The 23,600-nt window shown below is 46.8% G+C and overlaps 2 protein-coding genes across 2 annotated transcripts in view; one reads left to right on the forward strand and one right to left on the reverse strand.

Moving 5' to 3' along the window:
- NANS (N-acetylneuraminate synthase) lies at positions 1-12,876 on the reverse strand. The gene is made up of 6 exons (XM_074953578.1): positions 12,283-12,876; positions 9,627-9,842; positions 4,936-5,035; positions 3,368-3,522; positions 2,025-2,291; positions 1-1,262 (listed from the first exon to the last, which is right to left on the reverse strand). The coding sequence occupies exons 1-6, from the start codon at positions 12,571-12,573 to the stop codon at positions 1,053-1,055; spliced, it is 1,239 nt and encodes a 412-aa protein (XP_074809679.1). The 5' UTR covers positions 12,574-12,876; the 3' UTR covers positions 1-1,052.
- CCIN (calicin) overlaps positions 12,519-23,600 on the forward strand; it is a 19,809-nt gene continuing 8,727 nt past the window's right edge. Inside the window, exon 1 of the mRNA XM_074953833.1 lies at positions 12,519-12,975. The gene's annotated coding sequence lies outside the window, so the exon portion shown is untranslated. The remainder of the gene's footprint in view (positions 12,976-23,600) is intronic.

The raw sequence follows: 23,600 nt of genomic DNA on the forward strand, positions 1-23,600 counted from the left end.
TTATTTTAACAATCATTTAGCATCATCTTCTACTAAGGCAAGCATACTGAATCAACTGAAGCTCACAATCATGATTCATACAATTTAAGCAAGAAGCTGAATGAAACAACCTCTTCCCATCTTAAATGTATAGTCTCCTGGCACTGCAGTAGTACGTTTAAGATAAACATTAAGCAGCCCACAGCTCTGCTTATATTGTCAGGGTGTCCAAGATGCCTAAAGTCATAGGAGGTAGAAAATTCCATCAACATCATTGATAAAAATGACTTTATCAATTCTAATAAGGTATTTCTCCAGTTATTAAGGTAATTGAAGAGTGTATTAGCTGCAGCCCAGAGCTGCCATTTCTTCTAGCCTATAACCCTGCATGCAGGAGCGAAGCAGCAGCAATCAGTTGGCAAGGAGCAAGGGCTGCTGTAGCAGGAGGCTGCAATTCTCACTGTAAAGGAGATGATGGGGAGGAAAGGTAGCCGGGAGACACAAATGAGTTGTCATAGTGGAGCAGAAATGCTGTACGTAATCCAGTCTCTAGCATCAGATGATTGAAAGGTGTTTACAAAAAAAAAAGGTCACTGAGAATATTTACTGCATAATTGTCTAATGAGACACGTTTCTGCTAGGATAGTTCTACTGAGACTGGTATGTGCATATTGACATCTTAGATCTAGATCATCCCAAAAGGAACCTGTACATACTGTTCACTGAAATAAACCCACACACACACACACACATCTTCTCACCCAAATAACCATTACCGCGAGATCATAACAATAAGCAGTATACAAGACATTTCTGAACAGGATCTTTGGTGATGTTGAAGATTACATCCTTTTTTAGCACAATATTACACAACTTCTAATAAAACTGGGTTCATAATTTCATGTAAGTTTACAGCAAATATCTTTTTGCCAACATGACATAGAAATTCTGTTCAGATTCTCATACCTAAATCCCTTCATTTCTAATGTACCATGCTATTAATTCCGAAGAGTATGGCTTCAGTACTGTACTGCACAGCATGTTATGAACAATACAGAAGTGAATGTTTACATTTAGCATTTCACTTTTTTAACATGATTTTCTATTGCATCCTCAGTGATTGTTTCATCTTCTTCAATGTTTATTTTGACCTTTTTGCCAACCAGATCAAAAATTTCTTCTGGGAGGTATCCTTTAGGTTCTCCCACCTTCACTGTGAGCATAGCAAGAGTCAGCACCGTACCTTCAGGGATAGTCACTTTTGCCACCACGGACTTTCCCAGCTACAGAAATACCAACAGAAGAGGGTTAGTATATTGAGCCAAGTGCATTCTAATTCATAAAGTACCAAGGACAAGTGAAAGAGATGGAAAATAAGGTCTTTTTCTTACCAGCTACAAAGAAAACTCACTGACTTTCCTCTCCCATGTCTGCTCTACTTTCATATGCACTCATTTCAAATCAGTTTAGCAAAGATGTCTTAGTATGGAAATCTTCACTGTAAATACAGCTGAATGCCACATTGTATTGAGGGCACACGTGTCACCCAAATGCTTTCTAGAATCAGGGGTGTGAATGACTGGGGTTCTTCTAGTTACAGTGAAGAAAGCCTGCTACCTTCCCCCAGACTGGTCAGGTTACTAGAAGAAAAGAGGTCTATGGATGCCTACGGCTCAAGCCTGACTCTACCAGAGGGCACTGTAGCCAACCTTTGGTTAACTGGAGCTGCACTGTACTTACCCACCTTGGCAAGATTATCAGCAGGAATATTTATATGCTGACAAAACTAATGAATGAATTATACACAGTAGTAAGTCTGTGCTAACAAACAAACTCTGGAGCATTAGTGTCTACACATGAATGCTGTTGCTGCTATCAGCAGCAAAAGAGTTTGGGATGGGGATGCAGAAGGAGCAATATTAATGGGAGTAGAAGAGGATCTGCAGTTAAGTTTGCAAGTAACTTCTCCTGCATACTAAACAAAGAACAAGTAGTTGTCAGTCTAGTTGACCTTTAGCTACATGTGAATTCAAAAGGAAAGTTACCTTTTCATTACAGGCCATTTCACAGGGCAAGAGCTGTTTGACTGGAGACCCCATTGCCTTTTCCACCAGACGGATCGTTCTCACCAATTCTGCCAGTTCATTCGGCTCCAGGGATGCCTGGTGATCACTTCCTTTCCATGTTTTGTCCAAAGTCACATGGCGTTCCAGTACTTTAGCACCCATAGCAACTGCTGCTACTGAAATGGCTATGCCAGTCTCATGTCCAGAATAGCCAATGGGGATATCGGGAAAAGCTGACTGATACGCCTTGAATTACAACAAAGTTGATCTGAATTATAAGGATATCAATTTCAGAGTCACAGAGAGCAAATGTAACAATCACTGTAAGTGAATATACAGACAATTAGTGTCATAAAACAAATGGTTGGCTGTTTAACAGGTAAATCCTGCTTTCAATTAACATGAACTAGCTGCACTGCACTACTGACTAGCCTGATTTTGTTTAAGGGGTTCACTGGGACAACCAGCATGAGTAAGGAAGGGTTGGCTCATTGTACCTTAAAACTTCTCTGGTGTTTTTCCTAGTTAAGTTGTATCCGTCAGCACCTAAACGCCAAAGGTAGTGGGTTACACTAACAAGGTGTGCCTTTGTTCCCAACCAAGAGTCAACTGGACAGAACCAATTTAAAAATGTCTATGAAATCCTTTGGATACAGATTAACTTTAAAATAAAGCACCACACATAACATTGCAGCAGAGGATACTTCAGACCTGATCCTAAAAGTGCTTATATATGCACGAGTAGTCTCACTGAAAACAATGCAACTACTCACGTGCATTTCGTTAAGCATGTGCTTAAATATTTTCAACAGTTTTGCAAACATTTATTTTCTTACCGCAGTATCCTTAGTAATCACAAATGTCCATGTGCCTACCACCAACAGGAACATACTACCTCAGGGCACAGATGCATTTTAGTCACATTCTTGCTTTTCATTGGAAATATTAATTAAAAGTTTTCTGACCTGACCTACTATCTAGGTTCTTAGTGTCTGATTGCCTACACATTTTTGTTTTATGCCACGATAGAGTGCAGGCACAAGATAATATTTCCATGCATATTTCACACCCAGCACCGTTTAAGTGTGCATGTATTGACTGATAATAAATCAATCAAGTTTCTTGATGCCACATTCTGCCAATCAGGGCTCCAGCAGAAGCTTTCACTTTGATCCTTAGGGGAACTAGAATAACATGATATTTTCTGCCCTCTCAGCAGCAAATACCAGCATCACCAAGATCTAGGAATCTAAGTAAAAGTGCATTATTTCATCTGTGCACTGCCTTCCCTATACGCTGTACATTACATATGATTCACTGACCGTTATCACATGGAGGTTGACATCTTCAGGCTGAAGAGGGTAAGCACTGGTGCACTGGAGAATGCAGAAGTTGGGATTGATCGGTTTCACAAGCTGATAAACCTTGTGCATTGTGTCCATTGACTGCATCCCACTGGAAATTACTATTGGGCGACCTAGCCGGTAAAACAAATTGTCATTTTTCTCCCAAGGCTTCATGACTTTGGGCTAATCTATATATGAAAGTTGCATTGGTTTAACATAAGATGTGAATTTAAACAGATTCGGTTATACTGGTGCAAAATGTTGACTACTACTATTTCAGTGCAAGAGTGGCTTATTTTGACATAGCTGAAACTTGTTCCAAACTGATTTAAGCTAAAGCAATATAAGGCTGGTTAAACTAAACTAAGTGTGTCCACACAGCCTTTTGTACCAGTTTAACTAAATCAGTTTAAAAAAAAAAAATCACACCTTTAGTTAAACCAGTGCAACTGTGTGTGTAGAGAATCCCTTAGATGTCAGAGCTACTAGATCACCGCACCTAAGCATTTATCAAGAATTTCATTTTGCTGTCTGAAATTAGTTAAACTAGAAAGAATGTTATGCCAGCAACAAAAACACCATGTCTGTTGTTCACTTAACCTAAAATACACTGCAAGCAATTGCATTCTATTTAAAGATGCATGACATTAAGTTTGCCTGATTGCTAAAACTGATGCTGTGACAGGTTGAGGGTATGTCTGTGTTAAATTGCTAACCCCATTTTGTTTCATGGGCTCTAAGCCAAGAGGGGAGAGAGCAGGGAGGCAGCTGGAACCCAGAACGCTCCTAGCTGAAGGACATGGGAAAAAGAGGAACAGAGACTGTTTTAAAACAGGGGAGCTTCTCTAAGAAAGGGTCCAGACCACAGAGACATACAAGACGACTAGGCTAAGGAGGCAGGACAAGCTGACTAGCCTATGGATGCTGATCACACCCAGGACTCATAGAATGGGTGAAATCGGGGAGGGGTAGCACTGCATTTAGGACTGTTTATTTTCTAAAGATCTATATCTCTCTACTGTACTTTGTTAAGAGTAAATTGTGTGTGATTAAGAAATCCCGTTGCTATGTCTGTGTTCCTTGCTTTCCTGCCATGCTGTCACTGAAGGGGTAAATAAAGCTCAGAGTGCCCACAGAGAGGTGGAGCTTGGATGGAACATGTACAAGCAACTGGGGGCTTGGGAGAGCTAGGTCACTGGTTTTGGGATCTAAAGTGGCTGGACTGCAGGGACCCACTGCCCAAGAAGGATGTTAGATATGCACTCTACACCTGGGAGTGTGCCTGAGAAACCCAGAGCTAGAACCAGGGGCTTAGACGTATGTGGGCTCCAGCAGCTGGCTTCATGCACAACAGACTGGTGGTCCCTTTAGAGAGAGAGCTTGGGCCAGGCTGTAACAGACGATATTTAAAGGAATTCACAAGGAGACATAATTTGAAACTGAGAAATTACTGAAACTGTCTCAAGTGGGAGGGAAATGGTTGGGACCTAATATACTGGGACTCAGTGACGGTTAATAAAAAAGTCAAAAATAAAACCATTCACCTTTCTTTGCTGTTTTTTCCAAATATGGAAAATTGTTTGTATCCCCTGATCCTACTTTAAAAAATGGAACATCCAGTTCATGCAGAAACTCGACCGCCATCTATGAAAAGAGAACACATTTTTTTTTTAATTCCTAAAATTACCAGTCCCCTCCTACTCAACATCAACAAAGAATCACCCACAGTGGATAACTAAGCCCTTCTTTTCCATAAGAAAGACTAGGTAATTGTAACAAAAGTACTTGATATTCAAGGCTATGCACACACATACTCCAATGAAAACATATCCCTATAGTATCAATCACACCACTTTCCACTCCCGGATCAGGGACAACATATTGAATGCATGGGGCCAAATTCTGCAGACTAACACCCTGTGAAATCCCAAACAGCACTGAATTTGGCCCAAGAAGTTTAGTCTAGCAAGATTAAGTATAGTGTCTACAATGTGACTAAATTTACTGGCCAGGAAAGGTGCTGGATAGATAGAGCTAGAGACTGATATCGGCTGTCCATGAATTGCTTTGAGATCCTTGGGGCTATATCAAAGTATCCATGTTGCTATCCACAGAATGAGCAGCAAGAGCACTAGCTTCATCACATCGATTTGCCAATGTGCCTCCACCATGAACTGAAGGTCCCACCTCTAGGCATCAGAGAGTAGTGCAGCTTCCAGGTGTTTTTAATCTTTGGCCTCTCTCAAGTGACATTAATCAGATTCAGCTGAGCTGGTGATTTTTGCTTCAGGTGGTAGTGTAGCCATGATATAGGAGAGGTAGGGGAGGTAATATCTTTTGTTGGTGAGAGAGACAAGCTTTTGAGCTTACACAGAGCTCTTCTTCAGGTCTGGGAAAGGCACTCAATGTGTCACAGCTAAATACAAGGTGGAACTATTTTTTTAGCATATGTAGTTAATGTATTGTAAGAGACTGTTAAGGTGAAGTGGCCAGTTAACACTTCCACAGTCAAAGAAGAGTTAGTGGGTTACAAGTTGTGGTAATAATAAAGACACAGGATTTATGACTTAAGTCCATGATTTTTAGTGTCTAGCAAAATTATGAATTTAAGCTCTTAGGCATGTCTTTTGAAGGTATTAGGCAGGTTCCCTTTGAGGATGAGGCCTGAGAGGTCAGAATGGAGTGATCACTTTGTGAAAAGTGTTCACCCAGAGGTAACATGGTGTTTTTGACTTATTTTTCTGTGTGAGTTCATTGTAGAGCATAGTGATTGTCTGGTTTCACCCACATAGTTCTTACTGGGGCATTTAGTGCACTAGATGAGATATACCACATGTTGTGATAGGCATGCATAGGTCCCAAGGATTTTGAATGGTGTGCTGTGGGGGGGTGGGGGTATTGATCATCATAGCGGTGGGCGTATGTCTACAGGTTTTGCATCTGTTGTTATGGAGAGGGTCTGGGTGCCTCTTTGAGTTGATGCACCTTGGTCTATGGGGAGCTTGCTGGTGATTTTTGTGATGTGGACCTTTGTCCACTAGGAATGGACTAAGATCAACTCATTTCACTCATCAAATGGTAACAACTTTCAGCCAGTTATCAGCCTGGGCTGGATTTGAATCAATGACCCCAAAGGTGAAAGGTATCACCAACCTTTTGAAACAGTGATCAACTCCTCTCTTAAGACTTTGTTTTCTGGAGGCCCAGATGTAAATTATCAGGTGGATACTTTTGTTTATAGAATGCTTTCATTCTAAAGAGAAGGGATCCCCCCCCTGCCATTTTTTTAAAATAAAGAAGTCAGAATAGAAAATGTTACAAGTCTCTAAACTATTGAGAGGTTCTATAATTGTATATTTAAGAGCTGTTTATTCAGTAGTTAGAGGATAGCAAGAGAAAAAATTATTCCTATTATGGGAAAAATTACTTCAGAACTGTTAAGTGGCATCTAGAAAAAATGTTACCACCCTAAATAGGAAGCCAGAAGACACTTCTATTTTATAAATGCAACTAAAAAGATACATATAAAGCTGCACCAGAACATGTGAAATATTAACAGCTTTTCGAAATGTTATACTCAACCCTCTTCTAAAAACTTATGTGCTGCAGACAAAATAATTCAGGTATTATCAGAGATCATGCAATGACTGCCATTACAATTGTAATTGGCCTCTAAGTAGAGGAGTCATCTGGAGGAATTAAAAATAAAACCATCATCAGCAGAGCTGTTACAAAACTCCTCCACACTTGCTCTGTTTTGGGAAGACATTAGAATAGCTACACAACTTTGTCAATGCTGGAAAGGACAGAAAATTCTGCAACTCATTCATTGTAGTTATGGGGTTTATTTAGAGGCTAAGGCCTGGATCTCCAAAGGTATTTAGTCACCAAACTTGCATTGAAGTTAACAGGAGTTAAGTGCCTAAATATCTTTCAGGATCTGGGTCTAGGATTTATGCCAGAAAGAGGAAAAACAAAAGCAACTATGATCTATTCTAATTTGCCCCATCTCTATGATGCTAAATCAAATTTCTTGTGCTTACGCTGTTGTAGCTCTTCATAATTATTTGAACTAAATAAACAAATTAGATTTGTGGCCCCCTGTTACCACTGAAAGGGCTTGGGGAAGATTACACAAAATAGAGAGATGGAGCCCAACCCTTCTTAAGCATAACAGCTATTTTCTAACTCTATGCTAATTTTCTAAAAATATATGTTCTAGGAATTATTTTGGGGAAATTCTGTGGCCTGTGTGACTCAGGAGGTCAGATTAGATGATCAGAATGGTCCCTTCTGGCCTTGGAATCTATGAATTATTTCTTATGAAAAGTTGGCAAGTCGTATGGGAGAGATTCAAGGAATAGGAAATAACCTTGAATGACGCACACAGTGCACACAGGGTGGTTCACTGAGACTCTGTTTTATCTTCTCTACAAATTGGAACAGAGTAAATAAAGGAGTCACTCACTTCCTTTATATTTACTTTACATTAATCAAAATCTCTTCCTCATATCATTAACAACTTAACTCTACATCTTCTATAGCACAAAATTCCATTTAGTTATGTTCAGTTTATATTACAAATTGAAAAATATTTCACTGCATGAAGCATTTACAGTCAAAACAATAGTCACGATGAGGGCTGCAGGCAGCTCCTTAGACAAATACATTATGCATTTGTGCCTTTTTGGGTCAATATTGTCAAATAAATTAGGAGGGCTGCCTCAGTCACAAGATAGCAGCATCCAAAGTAAAAAAGAATTTATCCTGGAAGGTGCTAAGCAACTTCAGCTAGCCATTGGGAGATGGAAGGGGCTTGGCACTTCATGATAAGTGTTTCGCGCTTTGTAGATCAAACACCAAATAATGAAGGGCGGGGTTTTCAAAAGTGTCTCTTTGAAAATCCCACTTTAAGATCCCAGATGTAAGAGCACATGAGGGATTGTTGGGTTTTATTTGTTAATGTAAAAGTTCATTATCCATTATTTAGCAAGCCTCCCTGACTTTGAAGGCAGCATGAAGTGACCCACAACGGTATTTTTGCTCATCTGTTTCTAGGCCAAAGTTGAAAAGCAAAGTTTATCAGGCACTTCAGCTGAAACACACTGAAAATGAGACTATACCTGTTGAATTTTCCAGTTAACAGACTTCAGCTATACCTCATGTTCAAAGGATTATCTGTTAACATCAAGATTATGTGCATAACTGAACTCAGCAACTACAACAGTTGAGGATTACAGAGGGCTTTTTTATTTCTTTAGACACACACACACCTTTGATGGAAGCAGCAGAATTATAGGCTTCATGGAGAAAATGTGTTTATAGGAGAGGACTGAAGGCAGAGTGGGTAAGAGACTGTCAGACAGGATCAGGGTGTTTCGGGAAGAGGGAGTTGGATGGAAGGATTCCTGACCAAAGAGTAGGAAAAGACAACAAAAGGGACCATTAGTTTTGTGGTTTGGGTCATGCAAAGGGGGTATGGTGGGTAGCAAACAGACAAAACTGCAAAATAGCAGCAGCAGGGGTGGGGCTGAGAAAGGCCTTGACAGGAAAGGAATTTGATGCAAAGTGAAGGCTGAAGGAACCTGAAAGGAGGAGTGGACCATAGACAGGGTAACATAATTTGGGAGAGTTGCCAAACTCTTTTGTAACGAGGTTTAAACTGATAAAGATCAAGTTATTCAGAATTCTGGCTGAGACCTTTTCTTTAACTTGCTCCATTGTGTGTTGGCACTTCAGCATATGAGAAAATGTATTTGGGGGACATTGGGTAGGAAACATATGCAACTGTAACTGGGGGCTAGTCTACACTGGCAACAGTAAAGCGCTGCCGTGGCAGCACTTTAATGTGGCTTGTAGTCATGGCAGAGCGCTGGGAGAGAGCTCTCCCAGGGCTCTAAAAAAACGACCTCCATGAGAGAGACGGCTCCCAGCACTGGTGCACTATTTACACGGGTGCTTTACAGTGCTGAAACTTGCTGCACTCAGGGGGATGTTTTTTCACACCCCTGAGCGAGAAAGTTGCAGCACTGTAAAGTGCCAGTGTAGACAAGCCCTGACGCACAATGGGACTGATTTAGGACAAAGTTGTAAACTGGCTCTAATTTTCATTTGTTTTGTAGTTTAGAGTCCAAACAGACCCTTGATGTTAGTTTAACATACAAATCACACAATACTACAACTGTATTAATGCAAGAATTGCATTTTCCTCTCTGTCCCACTGTAGCTCATGTACCTCATCCATGCCAGAGGCTGTGAAGTAGATGCCTATCTCCTTTGCATACTTTTGCAGCTCTCGATACTGGTCATGACTGAACTCCAGGTGGCGCTTGTGCTCTCCATAAGTCTTTCCCCAGGAGTGTTTGGAGGTATAGGGCCTCTCCAGGGCTTTTTTGTTAAATTTGTGCTCCAACTCACTCTTCTGGAACTTGGCACAGTCTGCTCCACACTCCTGAAAGACATATCATCTTAGAATCTGCACAGGACAGGTGCCACTGAATCTATAGTTCATAAGTACTGCTGAAAAGAAATACACAGAACCAAAGTAACAGTCTGGCTAACATTCTCATTTTGAGACTTATTTTCACATATAGCAGCGTCTTCTATCTTTGACAGAACTAACAAAAGTAACTGTGTGAGGGTGTCCATAAAAATAATTTAGGATCGCATGCAACAAAGACAAACATTTTTAAAAACCATGTATGTGTACTGTCAGCTAATCACATCAATTATTTCCATATTGAATATCAGCTTTTATATGGAAAACACCGATCCTCTATAGACACCTTACTAAAGAGTGCTATTTGGAAGTTCAGTGAAAATAACAAAATATAAGTCAAAGTTGCAGTGCCAAGTGGACAGCAATCATTCATACACCAAGCATATACAGTATAGGTAGATAGTTCCTTTTCAGTTTCTTATAAGATTTTTACAATCTCTTGCTTTATTAGGTAAAATCTGACACACTTGTTCAGTCCCCAATCAATTTTTTTTTAAGTTGGGAAAATGGTTCAGATGTTTTCAATTACAGAATCGGGGAAAAAAGCAATTTTTCTATTTAAAAATGCAGCTTAAAAAAAAAAAACAGCTCTGGCACCTCAGTGGGAGATGAAGAAACTTAAAATTTGACAGGGACATAGTGCCAAGTGGCAAATGTGCCTTTCATGGATACGATTCAAATCAGCTCTGATTTACCAGAGGGATAAGGGTTAAAAAAAATCCTCCATTCTTCACAGTTGCACACTGACTTTTATTATACAATAACACTCTGTATGGTACATATGGCTCCATACATATACTCAGTCATGTGGTAAATGAGGCAGGATCCTGCATAAACAGTATGTGATCATATAGTCAAAGGAGGACCCTGGTAGGTTAATTGGGCCACTTCCTCCTTTCACTTCACTAACCTTAAGTGTTCCTGTAACACAGCTTTAGATAAATCTTTTTCAATGTGACACGTCACCAGCTGGGAGAGGACTGCTGTCCTGCCTCTAATCTTGTGGGGCACCTAGGCCAGCTCAGAGCTCCATTGTGCCAACCGATGCTCATGGGCTCTCACTGACCTGCACTCCCAGGGCTCCCTGATCTCTGGAGAGGGTATGCGGGAAGGCAGTGATGCTGTTGGGGAGCGGTGCTGAAATTCACTGCTCACAGGGAGCAGTGAATAGGACACCCCATCCCCTTGCAAAGCTTCTGGGGTCACCCCCACCCCTGAAACCTGCTCCCCCTCCCCCAACATCCCTGCTCCCTTATAGACCCTTCAACACAGCATGCCTGCCCCACCCCTACAGTCCCCAGCACCCTAGCTCCTCCCCAAGCACACATACAGAGCCCTTCCCCCAGAGCCCTCACCCCTACAGACCCTTCCCCCCAGCACTCTCCAACCCCCACCCACTCCCCCAGAGCCTCTGCTCCCCACAGACCCCTCCCCCACACCCTCCGACCCCACCCACTCCCCCAGAGCCCCTGCTCCCCACAGACCCCTCGCCCTTACAGACCCCTCCCCTCAGCGCCCACCGACCCCCAGCAACCCTGCTCCCCACAGACCCTTCCCCCAGAGCCCTCCGACCCCCACCCACTCCCCCAGAGCCCCTACTCCCCACAGACCCCTCCCCCAGCACCCTCCAACCCCCACCCACTCCTCCAGAGCCCCTGCTCCCCACAGACCCCTCACCTCTACAGACCCCTCCCTCAGCGCCTCCGACCCCCACTCACTCTCCCCAGCAAACCTGCTCCCCACAGACCCTTCGCCCCTACAGATCCCTCCCCCCAGCGCCCACCGACCCCCAGCAACCCTGCTTCCCACAGACCCCTCGCCCCTACAGACCCCTCCACCAGCGCCCTCCGACCCCCACCCACTCCTCCAGAGCCCCTGCTCCCCACAGACCCCTCCCCCCAGCGCCCTCCGACCCCCACTCACTCCCCCCAGCAACCCTGCTCCCCACAGACCCCTCTCCCCCACAGATCCCTCCCCCCAGCGCCCACCGACCCCCACTCACTCCCCCCAGCAACCCTGCTCCCCACAGACCCTTCACCCCTACAGATCCCTCCCCCCAGCGCCCACCGACCCCACTCACTCCCCCCAGCAACACTGCTCCCCACAGACCCCTCCCCCCAGCGCCCACCGACCCCCCACTCACTTCCCCCAGCAACCCTGCTCCCCACAGACCCCTCGCCCCTACAGACCCCTCGCCCCAGCGCCCACCGACCCCCAGCAACCCTGCTCCCCACAGACACCTCCTCCAAGCGCCCTCCGACCAACACCCACTCCCCCAGAACCCCCTAGACCCCGCCCCCCAGACCTCCCGCAGCCTGCTCCCCACAGAGACCCCGCCCCTTTGCTCCCAGCAGAGCGCGGGTCCCTTCAGCCCCGCCCCGGCCGCGCGCACCTTGACCATGCGGATCATCTGCTTGGCGATGGCGAGGTCCCCCTGGTGGTTCTGGCCGATCTCGGCGATGATGAAGCAGGGCTGAGCCCCCCCGACCCGCCGGCCCGGGCACAGCTCGAACTCCAGCGGCATCGCGGTGCGCGGGCGAGCCCCAAGAAAAACAGCCGCCAACCGCCACTGCCCCCGCCCGGCGCGCCACCGCCAGCAGGGAGCCCGAGCTCCGTCACCCCGGGCCTCAGCCAATCCCCGCAAAGCAACGCCGGCGGAGTCCCACCAATCAAAGCGCCTCATGCGCGCACGGAAGGGTGGGGCTAAGGAAGGTCCGGATCTGGTTCGGGCGGGTGTGTCAGCCCCGGCTATGTGGGGTGTGAGCCGCGCGCCCTCTGAGGGGCCGGTTCCCGAGGCAACCCAGCGCCTGGTGCCAGCCGGGGCCTAGCGGGTGCCAGTCCTTGGGAGTGCATTGCACGGTGGTGGGCGGGAGGCCCGCGCGGTCCCGAGAAAAGGTCTCAGGCAGGACTCTGAAGAACCTGATCTTTCTCAGTTCAAACCTGGTTCCGACAGAGTTTGGCAACGCTCCCAAATTACATGTGACCCCGTCTGTGATCAGCTCCTCCTTTCAGGTTCCTTCACTGTGCGTCAGATTCCTTTCCTGCCAAGGCCTTTCTCAGCCCCGCCCCTGCTGCTGCTTTGCAGGTGTGTCCGGGGAATCGGTGCTGGTGTGGGAGTCTTCCCGAGGCGGTCTAATGAACGGGCGGTAGTTGTGGGCGTGGTGGTGGAAATCTGTGAGGGCGTTTAAACCATTTGTCCAGAAAATATCATTGACCTGTCTGAGATATATCATTCATATCCTGGCGTATTTGTCCAGAAATTCTTCTTCGAGGTGGTCCATGAGGAGGTTGGCATATTGGGGGACCCTTACCCATGGTTTTGACAAAGTGTTTGTTGTTATTGTTATGGGTGAGGATGAAATGGATGAGGCTGGTGATGTGTTTGGGGTGGATATCTGAGGGTTGTCCGTTATTTTGTAAATATTTGAGGCGGGCAGTTACATTGTCATTGTGAGGGATGTTGGTGTATAGGGATGTGACTTCCATGGTAGCAAGGATTACCCTTCATGCAGCAGTGGATGATTTTTCAAAGCCAGTCTCATGTTTTCCTGGGAGGAGGGAGGCTGACATGATTTTTAATGTTTGCGGTTGACAATATTGACACCACCAGTGAGCCAGGCAATTTAAACACTTAATGCCCCACCCACCCTCCACTTGGTCCCCACTCTTAGCCTCGCCTCCCATTGTTGAGTTTCTTTGGAGGATGGGGGAGGGAACTATTTGTGCTCAGGCGAGTGACTATTGAAATGGTGTCCTCTAACTCACCAGCCCCACTCCCAGTACGTGTTTAGAGTCCTGGCTGCTTACTTTAGTCACAAAAGGACAACGTTACTACTTTCTCCTGCAAAGGTGATGCAGCTATGGGAGAGCCATCTGGATTCTTTTCTGGCTCACATGTCATAATCAGAATTGTTAGCTAACGGGGACAGAATTGTTAATAAGAGGGGCATGATACAATTATATGAAATAATATGAATGGAAACATTACATTGGAATTTTTTTAAACCCCCCTCCCACATACACATACACACTTTGGTAATTGAACCACTTGCAATCTATCTGCACTTCCTAAAGATATTTGCAGTTAGTTCAAACAAGCTAATAGATGGGGATCTCCTGATACATGGATGGCACACTCCCATACATACCTTTCTACCCCAAACATCACACTCCAGTCTTGACAAAGCATGGTTTAAAACAGATGGGTTGTTGCTGGAACCTAGGACCTTAGAAATATTAGATAAGATTCTTCATATCGTACGTTTCTGAAATTTCAAATATCTTGTCAGTCATGAATAAGGCCCTTTGTTTTCGGTTTGCGTTTTATTTAATTTTTCCCAGGAATTTATCAGAATTTATTATTACAACAACAACAAAAACTGCTGAAAATCAGTGCAAAAAGTATTAATAATTGTTCTTGATAAATATCAGGGTTTATTTTGGTGGACAGAAGGACAGATTTTCATTTTTCTTCCCATTTTAGTGTGTCAAATCTTTAAACTTATCTGCTAATAGCTTGAACTGTGTACGTGGTGGGCGTGAGATTCATCAGTATGTTCAGAAGTGCACACACTTCAAAGCTTGCATGCGAGCCTTTTTGTTTATCGCGTGTATCTTCTAGACTAATACATAGCCTTACTTCAACAGGCAGCTTTGCATATACACACAGACTAATATATTGTAATACATATATCTCATGCAATGTATTGTATTCTAATAAAACAACTTATTTTTTATATATTTGAATTATACAAAAGTAGGGTGAAAATCAGAAAAAAATGAATACTACTTTTTGTAAAACCCAGAATTTTTTCGGTAAAAATCGGTTTAAACTGAAAACAAAAGGGTTTAGTCATGAATCAAGTGAAAAATAGCAGTTATACCAGCTCAGCTTTAAGCATCTACTAGATACATTTTTAAAGACGTCAGCATTTGATCCTATTCACCATAACCCCTTATTGGCAGGACAAATGCAGTAAAAATGATCAAAAACAATAAGCTTACTCTCAAACATCTACCCACTGTGTGGTAGGTTACCTGGCTAGACAGACTGGTCTGTTCTGATACGTCAGTTGCTGCAATATCTATCAGCAATTTGGATCATTTATATTTTTATTTTTCACAGCTCAGCAGTAGAGTTAAGGCTGCCTGTCCTGCACATAAAGATATGTGTACCACCACTTCAGGTTGGCTTTCTGATATGCTCCCATTGCACAATGGACTCAGTGCTTACCCATCAGTAAGGCTACATTTTAGTTATGGGTATTTTTACTAAAAGTCACGGGCAGTAAACAAAAATTCACAGCCTGTGACCTGTCCATGACTTCTATTATATACCCCTCGGGAAGTTCGGGGGTGGCGGGGGCACCAAGGGTGCTGGGGGGGGGGGAGTGGGCAGCAGCGTGTGGCCCAGGCCCCCCACTGGTGCTGGGAGGGGGTTGGCAGGGCTGGAAGGCTCCCTACCTGGCTCCGCGCCTCCCCGGAAGCGGCGACATCTTCCACAGCTCCTAGGCAGAGGTGTGGCCAGACAGCTCTGCACGCTGCCTCTGCCCAGAGCGCCGGCTTTGCAGCTCCCATTGGCTGGGAACCACAGCCAATGGGAGCAGCGGGGGCGGTGCCTGCAGGCGGAGGCAGCACGCAGAGCTTTCTGGCCATGCCTCCACCTAGGAGCTGAGCAGGGGGGATGTAGCCGCTTCCGGGGAGTCCCCCAGGTAAGCGCCACCCAGAGCCCACCTCACCCCATCCCATGCCCCAACCCCCTGCCCCGTTCCACACCCAAACTCTGCTGCTGGTGGGGGCAGGCCTGAGATTGCCCAGCGGTGGACGATGCGACTGGCACAGGGGCTGCCTGAGCTGCCCCCAGGCCAGACGCACTGGCCGCTACAGAAGTCACGGAAAGTCACAGAATCTGTGACCTCCGTGACAAACTTGCAGCCTTACTCATTTGTGTGTGTGTGTGTGTGTGTGTGTGTGATATATATACACACACAGACACAAAGTAATTGCAGAATTCCTCCATCTCCTCAGAAAGAGGATGGGGTGAAAGCTCCTTCTGGCTTTTTGTTTTTGCAGCCCTGACCTACCCTCTTCACCTGGGCCTGATTCTCCACTGCCTTGAACTTTGTGTAGTTTTTCCAGCTGGGTGAATTGGGAGGGGAAGGAGTGTAAGGCAACCTAACGTACTGATGGAGCTGGGCCCTGTTCCATTTTACTCTGCTCCTGCATGTCTCAAAGTATTTTAGGTCCAGTAATTCCAGGCTGGGCTCTTTATTTGCAGATTTAGTACCAAATCTCTTTTCTACCGATGTTTGAAGGTTTTATTTCAGAAGCAAAGGTGATGTAAGAAAAATACTCCTCTTCCATGAGGCTTCACCATTCAGAATGTAGCAAGAGAAACATACTAATGTCTAACTTACTTTCCACCCAAAGAATGATGACATTGTGATAGGCATTTGGATTAGTGAGATAAGAAGCTAATTGTTATATATGTACAGCAGGTTTCTAGTCAATACATGTCAGTTATTTAGGTCAGCTGTGTTAAGAGAAATAATGAGCAGTATATTTGCTTTTGTTGGATGTGGTAGTGTTTTACTGGCATTTAATGCATTTTAACGTCAGGAAAAATGAATGTGTCATTGATCACAATGTGCCAATTCAATTAGGGTGGTTGTGAATTGGCCTCGTCAGCACTGGTCCCCCACTCAGTAAGGCAACTCCCATCTTTTCATGTGCTGTGTATTTATACCTGCCTACTGTATTTTCCACTCCATGCCTCTGATGAAGTGGGTTATAGCCCACGAAAGCTTATGCCCAAATAAATTTGTTAGTCTCTAAGGTGCCACAAGGATTCTGCGTTGTTTTTGCTGATACAGACTAACATGGCTACCCCTCTTGAAATCTGTTTTAAGTGTATTAATGGAGTGTTGGTGAAAAGTGCTGTATTGACAGCTCTGGAGAGACAAGTGCTCTGTGTATCCAGCAACACATTACTTTGAAGCACAACTATCTTTGTGTGAACTCAGGCTTTGTCTACACTGCACTTTCGTCGGTAAAATTTTTGTCGTTCAGGGGTGTGAAAAAAGCAAACACACCACCGAACAACAAAAGTTTTACCGACAAAAAGCTACCGGCTTTCTCCTGCCAACAAAGGAGCTCTCTCCTGCTGACAAACTGCGGCTATATTGTGCACCTTTGTAGTGGCACAGCTGTAGCAACACACTTGTGTCACTAAAAGGTGCGTAGTATAGACATAGCCTTAAGTATTCATAGAGTAAGGTACTAAAAGGAAGGGTGGTGGAATCAGATCCTAACTAAAATTAACAGGGCAAAGTTTATAGTGTGGTTCATCTGGATTTATGTTACCTCTACTTGTTTCTGTTATGTATACAGAATTACTATTCTTTAAAGCAGTGGTTCCCAAACTTTTTACCTCGTGGCCCCCCCCCCCCCCCGCCCATCCGCACCTTCCCCGCCCTCCGGAGGTGGGGCCAGGAGCAGGGCGATGGCTCTGGGATGGGGTACGCAGACGGGGTAAGAGGGCTGAGGCTGGGGCCATAGCTGGAGGCAGGGGCAGGAGCCAAGCCTCGGCCAGGGGCTGAGGCCAGCAGCCGGTGCCCCAGGTGCAGGGACAGGGCTGGCAGCTGCGGCCGGAAGCGGAACCCCGGGAGTGGGGCTGGCAGCCAGATCCCCAGGCGTGGGGCAGGCAGCCAGGACCCCGGGAGCAGGGCCGGAGGTCGGAACCACAGGTGTAGGGCCAGCAGCCGGGACCTTGGGCACAGGGCCGACAGCTACAGCTGGGATTGGAGCCCCAGAAGCAGGACCAGCAGCCAGGACCCTGGGCATGGGGCCAGCAGCCGGGGCCAGGAGCAGAGCTGTGTGGTGCTCCCTCCCCGACCCCGTGGGGGCTGGTCCAGGCCTACTGTGACCAGACAGCAAGTATGAAAAATCGAGACAGGAGGTTAGGGGTAATAGGTACCTATATAACACAAAGCCCCAAATATTGGGACTGTCCCTGTAAAATCGGGACATCTGGTTACTCTACCCGGGCCCCAGCCACGCCCCCCAAGATGTTCCTCCGCGCCTCCCTGTGGGAGCATACCGCACAGATTAGGGATTTCTGCTTTAAAGAGTAGTGCTGTTGAATATAAAATACACTTTTGTATGTTGATAATGGGGCATAGGTGAGTATGTTGCCCAAATTGTTCAGCCTTCAACAGGCTGCATTATATCAGCAATGTAAAAGGGATCTTGGAGTCTCTGTTACCTTGAGAACTTTAAAATATACAGGACCAAATTAAGCAGGTGCAACTTCCAATGAAATCAACAGGAGTTGTGCCTACTTAAACCAGAGATGAATTTGGCTTATAGAGGTGGAAGTGGCATAAATGGAGAAACTCTTGCTGTGTAAAGGTTCAGCACCCCAATGTAGCCAACTTTCATGATTTTATTGGGAATATAGTGTGTAAGAATAGGGTAGTAGCCATTTAAATAGTTTGTGAGCCTCACCATTTTTTGCATGTTTTAGAAGCTGCCAGAACCAGCCAGAGCAGCAGCGTGTATATGCAGTGAGACCTTGCATGATGCGTACATTCAGTGAACACAGCTATCTGGACCCTGCACTACCTGTGTAATTCCTTTATAGCATGTTTATTATGTAAAGAGCAAAAGACACAACAGTGAATCTTGCAGTATTATTTTTTTCAAGGGTTCTCATGAATTTCTTCAATAGTGTGTAGTTTTGTTTTTATCCAAAATGTCAGCCCTCTATTCCTACCTGTGGAACTAAAGCCACAGTCTATCCCTGAGGATGGCCAAGATGGCTGCCCTGTCCCTTTGACCTTTCAGGGGAAAGCAAAGCTGTTCCCACCAGAGATGGCCTCCATCTCCCATTGTTTTCATTGTAGGGTGGGACCCAGGCTGGCTTCAGGGAACATGGTGGCTTTTTAGTCACCTGTGAGGGCCAGGTAGGGAACAGGAGAATGTGGAGGTGCGAAGAATGAGTTGCCAGGAAGTGGAATGTGTTAGGAAACTAGGCAGGAATGTATCCCAGTCAGAGTTTGGATAGCAGGAGGCAGAGGGGAATGTGGGGAGCGGGAGGCAGGCTGAGGGGTGCAGGGGAATGTGGGGAGCAGACTGAGGGGGTTGCAGGGGAATGTGGCATGGCAGAGAGTGATGGGTAGGGGAATGTGAGGGGGAAGGAAGGAAACATGGGGGTAGGTGAATGTAGGAAGTAGTAGGGAATAAGGGAACATGGGGAAACATGTTGGGGAACATGGCAGGTGAATGTGAATGGGAAGCTTCCTGCCTTGTCTAGAGAGGGAGTGGGAGGAAGGGCATAGAATGGCAGCTCCCCAGAGTTGCCAGTTTTGGTTGGACATATTCCTGGAGGTTTCATCACATGACATAATCTTGAATTAAAGACTAATCTTTAATTTCTGGAGACACCAGGAAAATCCTGTAAGGTTGGCAACCCTCCATACCCAGAGGATACAGAAAGTAAGCACAGTCCTCTCAGCGGGTGCAATGGGGACATCTGCCTTTTTGAGAAAGTAGCGAAGCTTGAATTTTGAACCCGAGACGGTCATACACAAATTGAGGGTGTGAGGCTTCCCTAGGTGAAAAAAGCTGGAAAGCACATGAGAAACAACATGACTTTTTTTTTTTCAAAAAAGCTCCTAATTTTTTGAGATCTGACTCATACTTTTCAAAAGCTTGGAGTCGGCAGTACTGGGAGATGTGTGATAGTAGCCACATTCCAAGCAGTAGAACCCCACAGCATACAATTACTTACTGCTGCTCTCTCCTTCTAATGAAAATTTGGAAGATTTATTAATTGACCTTAATGAGGTAGTTAATCTACTCCCCTCTGTGATAAGTAAATGAGAACATCTGGATGCGGAGCCGCAGACAAGAGCTGCTGCCTGACACAAACTGCTGGTGAAGTGTAGCAGGGGGGTGATGAACCAGTGCAGGCAAGTGCAGTGAAATCTTGACTAAAAAAAATTTAAAAGCTGACTAGAAAGAAGAGAAAAATTCAGTGATGTTCTGGGTGTGGCTGACAGGTGTGTGGGCAGAGGGAGGTGCTCCACAGGGACAGTAGCTGAGCTGGCTGGTGTACACTGTTAAAACTATTAGTTACACTTGTCCACTTAAGCAATTAGCGTCATTAAAGGTTGGCAAAGTACTAAGAGGTCCAGGTGAATTAGGTCCCTACGTTCTAAAGGAACCAACCAGGAAAATAACGTTGAAGGTTTCTGATATCTCACTGAGCAAAGGGTTCATACTGGAAAGGGCCAAATGTAATTTACTTATGTAAGCCCCAATCCAATAACCACTGACGTAACTGAAAAGACTCCCACTGTTTTCTCTGGGGGTCAGATCAGGCCCTTAGGGTGGAAATAAGGGCACACCATGGAGTGGCTGTTGAGAGCTTTCACCTGATGTTCATAGTGAGGCTGATCCTGGAAATAGTGATATGGGGCCAGGTTGGAAAACATTTCGCTTTCCAAATGGTGTTCATGGGGCAGCTTGCATTGCCACTGCACGTATTGCTCAGAGTCTCTGAATATAGGGACTGATCCTACAAAAAGTTGAGCACCTTCAACTCCCCTTAAAGTCAGTTGGAAATGAGGATGCTCAGTATCCAGGGCTGTCCCTAGCCATTTTGGTGCCCTACACAGCTCCCCCGTGCGGTGGCATGGGGCTGGCCCCAGGCTTCCGTGGGTGGGCTGGCCCCAGGCCTCTGTGGGGAGGCAGGAGCAGGCTTGGAGGGTGTGACAGAGCAGGGAGTGAGGAGGATTGACCTGGGGATGTTGCAGGGGAGTTTTGCTGGGACTGTCTGCATTGGTAATGGGATAGCAGGGGGTGGCTTCACTGGAGGGACGATACCTGAGCCTGTAACCTGAGCCTAGGATGGAGGGGGGGCAGGTGACACCTTTTGCCCAGGAAGTTGGACAAAGGCTGGAGGAGGAGGCTGGGGGAGACTGCTGGAGGGGGTTTTGAGTTTGGAAGTGGACTGGAGAAACTGAGGGAACCCCAGGGCTGGGGTCTAAGCTTCCTGCCCCCCAGATGGACCTGACTGAGGGGGTCCTGTTTTCTGTACCTACACGCTCTGATTTGGACTGTGTTCCTGTTGTCTAATAAACCTTCCATGGCTGAGAGTCGCAGTGAATCACAGGAAGTGTGGGGTGCAGGGCTCTGACTCCCACACACTCTGTGGCAGGGGAAACCGCGCCCCCCAGCAGGAGCTGGCGGAGTGAGTTGGGACCGGGTCACTCCACTTCCTGCCTCCCGGTGATTGCAGGGCGGGCCTGACCCCACGCTCACGGGGCGGTGGGAAGTGGAGTGACCCGGCCCCAGCCCGCTCTGCTCTGATCCCCTGGCTCCCAGCCTTGGGACTGGGGGCAGGAGGGAACCGCCCTCCAGCACTCACCGGTGGAGCGGCTGGAAGCCGGCAGCACGGAGCAGGCTGGGGCCAGGTCGCTCTTCCATTTACCGCCATCCGGTGAGTGCAGGGTGCCCGACCCCTGCTGCAGTCCTGAGGGAAAGGGGCGGGAAGAGGCAGGGCTGGGGCAGAGCAAGGGCTTTGGGGAAGGGGTGGAGTGGGGGTGAGGCAGGGGCGGGAAGAGGCGGGGCAGGGTCCTGGAGCAGCATGCAGCTGCATAGGGCACCAGGAAATGTGGTGCCCCAAATTTCCTGGTGCCCTACGCAGCTACGTACTTTGCATTTGGGTAAGGACGACCCTGGCAGTACCTCTCAAGATCAGACCCAGATAGAAGCATTTATTCTTCAGGGATGTTAATTTGTCACCTTTCACACACATTATAGACAGCCAGACAGCTCTGCCCATAGTTAAGGTTGCCTGACACTTTTCTTAAAAGACCCTGTTTTCAGTTGTTAAACTTTATCTGTTTGGGCTGAAATTTCCCAGGCTGGGTGTCTGCCTCAGGCTCAATTATTTTTCAGAAATAACAGTAAAAACCAGCCATTTCTTAGAACAAGATTAGGAAAAATACATTATTTTGCCCATGTTAAAAAATTCTTACAGTTGTTTCATTGAGAAACTATAGCACTTCCATGCTTTCAAGCAGAGACTTGAAAATTGGCTGGCGCGTCACTTTCAGGTCAGGGGTGTGCTTTTTGCTTTTCCTATGAAAAACTGCTCAAATCTGGCCAAGTTTTGAGTCTCTGAAAAATCTCAGTTTGCACATGCTCAGCAGAGACCAGTTAGAGTTTGACAGCTAAATTCTCCCCCATCTGCACTGAGCATGCTCCATCCCATCACAGCTCCCCGGTGCCTTGGACTGTGGCGGTGGAGTAGGACTTTCCCTGAAGTTCCTCTACAGCCAGGAGTTACTGTGGTGCTGGACACAAGGAGACCTTGGTGCCCACAGCCCAGGCAGTAACAAGGAGAAGGAGGAACCGGGGGACAGGGACTGGGACATGGAGCTGAGGGGGAGGGACTGGGACTCAGATGAGGCGGTGGGGTGGGGACTGGCATGTGAAAATGCTGGGTGACTGGGATGGTATGTGCACTGAGTGGTGATGGGGGAGACTGGGACTAGGACAAATAGCCAGGGAGGGGCAGGGCCATCCCTAGGGGGGCCCAGAGCGGAAGTGACGGATTTGTCTCTTCTGGGACCAACCACGCTGGCCAATCGCACCGGCCCACGGTGCCCCCCAAAGCAAGGGGCTCAGAATGGTTGCCCTGATTTGCCCTACCCAAGGGATGGCTCTGGGGAGGGGTGAGGGGAGATTGGACCCAAGACAGGGCTGGTCATAGGGGCAGGCAATCAGGGAGCCAACATTTGGGAGCACCAAATCATCAACAAGGCGGGGTGTTTGGGGGAGGGGGAGGAGGCCTTTTGGGTGGTAGAGGGCAGGGCTGAAAACATTTTCTGCCCTGGGCAACAAAGCACCTAAGGCCCTGCATGGAGTAGGGATATAGAGAGACTGGGCCAAAGAACCGAGGTGGGGTAAAGGGGAGACTGAACTTGGGACACGGAATCAAGTGTGGGATGGGGGGAGGCTGGGACTGGGAGAAGGACAGGCTAGAGGGGATGGAGCTGAACGGGTCAGGCTTGTGGGGATCATAGAATCAATCATAGAATACCAGGGTTGGAAGTGACCTCAGGAGGTCATCTAGTCCAACCCCCTGCTCAAAGCAGGACCAATCCCCAATTTTTGCCCCAGATCCCTAAATGGCCCCCTCAAGGATTGAACTCACAACCCTGGGTTTAGCAGGGCAATGCTCAAACCACTGAGCTATCCCTCCCCCGCAAAAGTCCAATGACCCAAAAGTCTCTGTCCCTGGTCAGGGCAGCCCCAGAGTTCGAAAGTTTATCTGCAGAGCTTTACCTCCCAACCTGGGTGGAGATGGAGGGGGTGGGGAAGAGAGACAGAGGTAAGGGGCACCTTACATGATCTGAAGCTGACCGCCCCACAGCTCCATAGGCCTTCGCTCGGCTCTGCCAGCCACCCCACGAACTGCTTCGCTCCACTCCATGGCCCACAAGCAGCTCCCACCGTCCCACGAACTGCTCCGCGTCCCACAAGCAGCTCCCGCCGTCCTATGAACTGCTCCACCAGTGGCAGAAGGGTCTGTAACCACTATAGCTCACTGCTCACACAACCTGGAGGAGAACCAGGATCCTGAGTCTCACCATTCCTCTGCTGTCAGCAAATAGCTATGAAACTCACTGACAAACCATG

The sequence above is a fragment of the Natator depressus genome, chromosome 5, assembly GCF_965152275.1.
Source record: "Natator depressus isolate rNatDep1 chromosome 5, rNatDep2.hap1, whole genome shotgun sequence".
In the NCBI taxonomy this organism is placed as follows: Eukaryota; Metazoa; Chordata; order Testudines; family Cheloniidae; genus Natator; species Natator depressus.

Excerpts from the sequence above, each read along its gene's own strand:
- NANS (XM_074953578.1), bottom strand. The coding sequence starts at position 12,573 with ATGAGGCGCTTTGATTGGTGGGACTCCGCCGGCGTTGCTTTGCGGGGA. Across the intron at positions 9,843-12,282 it reads AGATGATCCGCATGGTCAAG|GAGTGTGGAGCAGACTGTGC; the intron begins GTGCGCGCGGCC and ends TATGTCTTTCAG. Across the intron at positions 3,523-4,935 it reads GGAAAAAACAGCAAAGAAAG|GTCGCCCAATAGTAATTTCC; the intron begins GTGAATGGTTTT and ends TTTACCGGCTAG.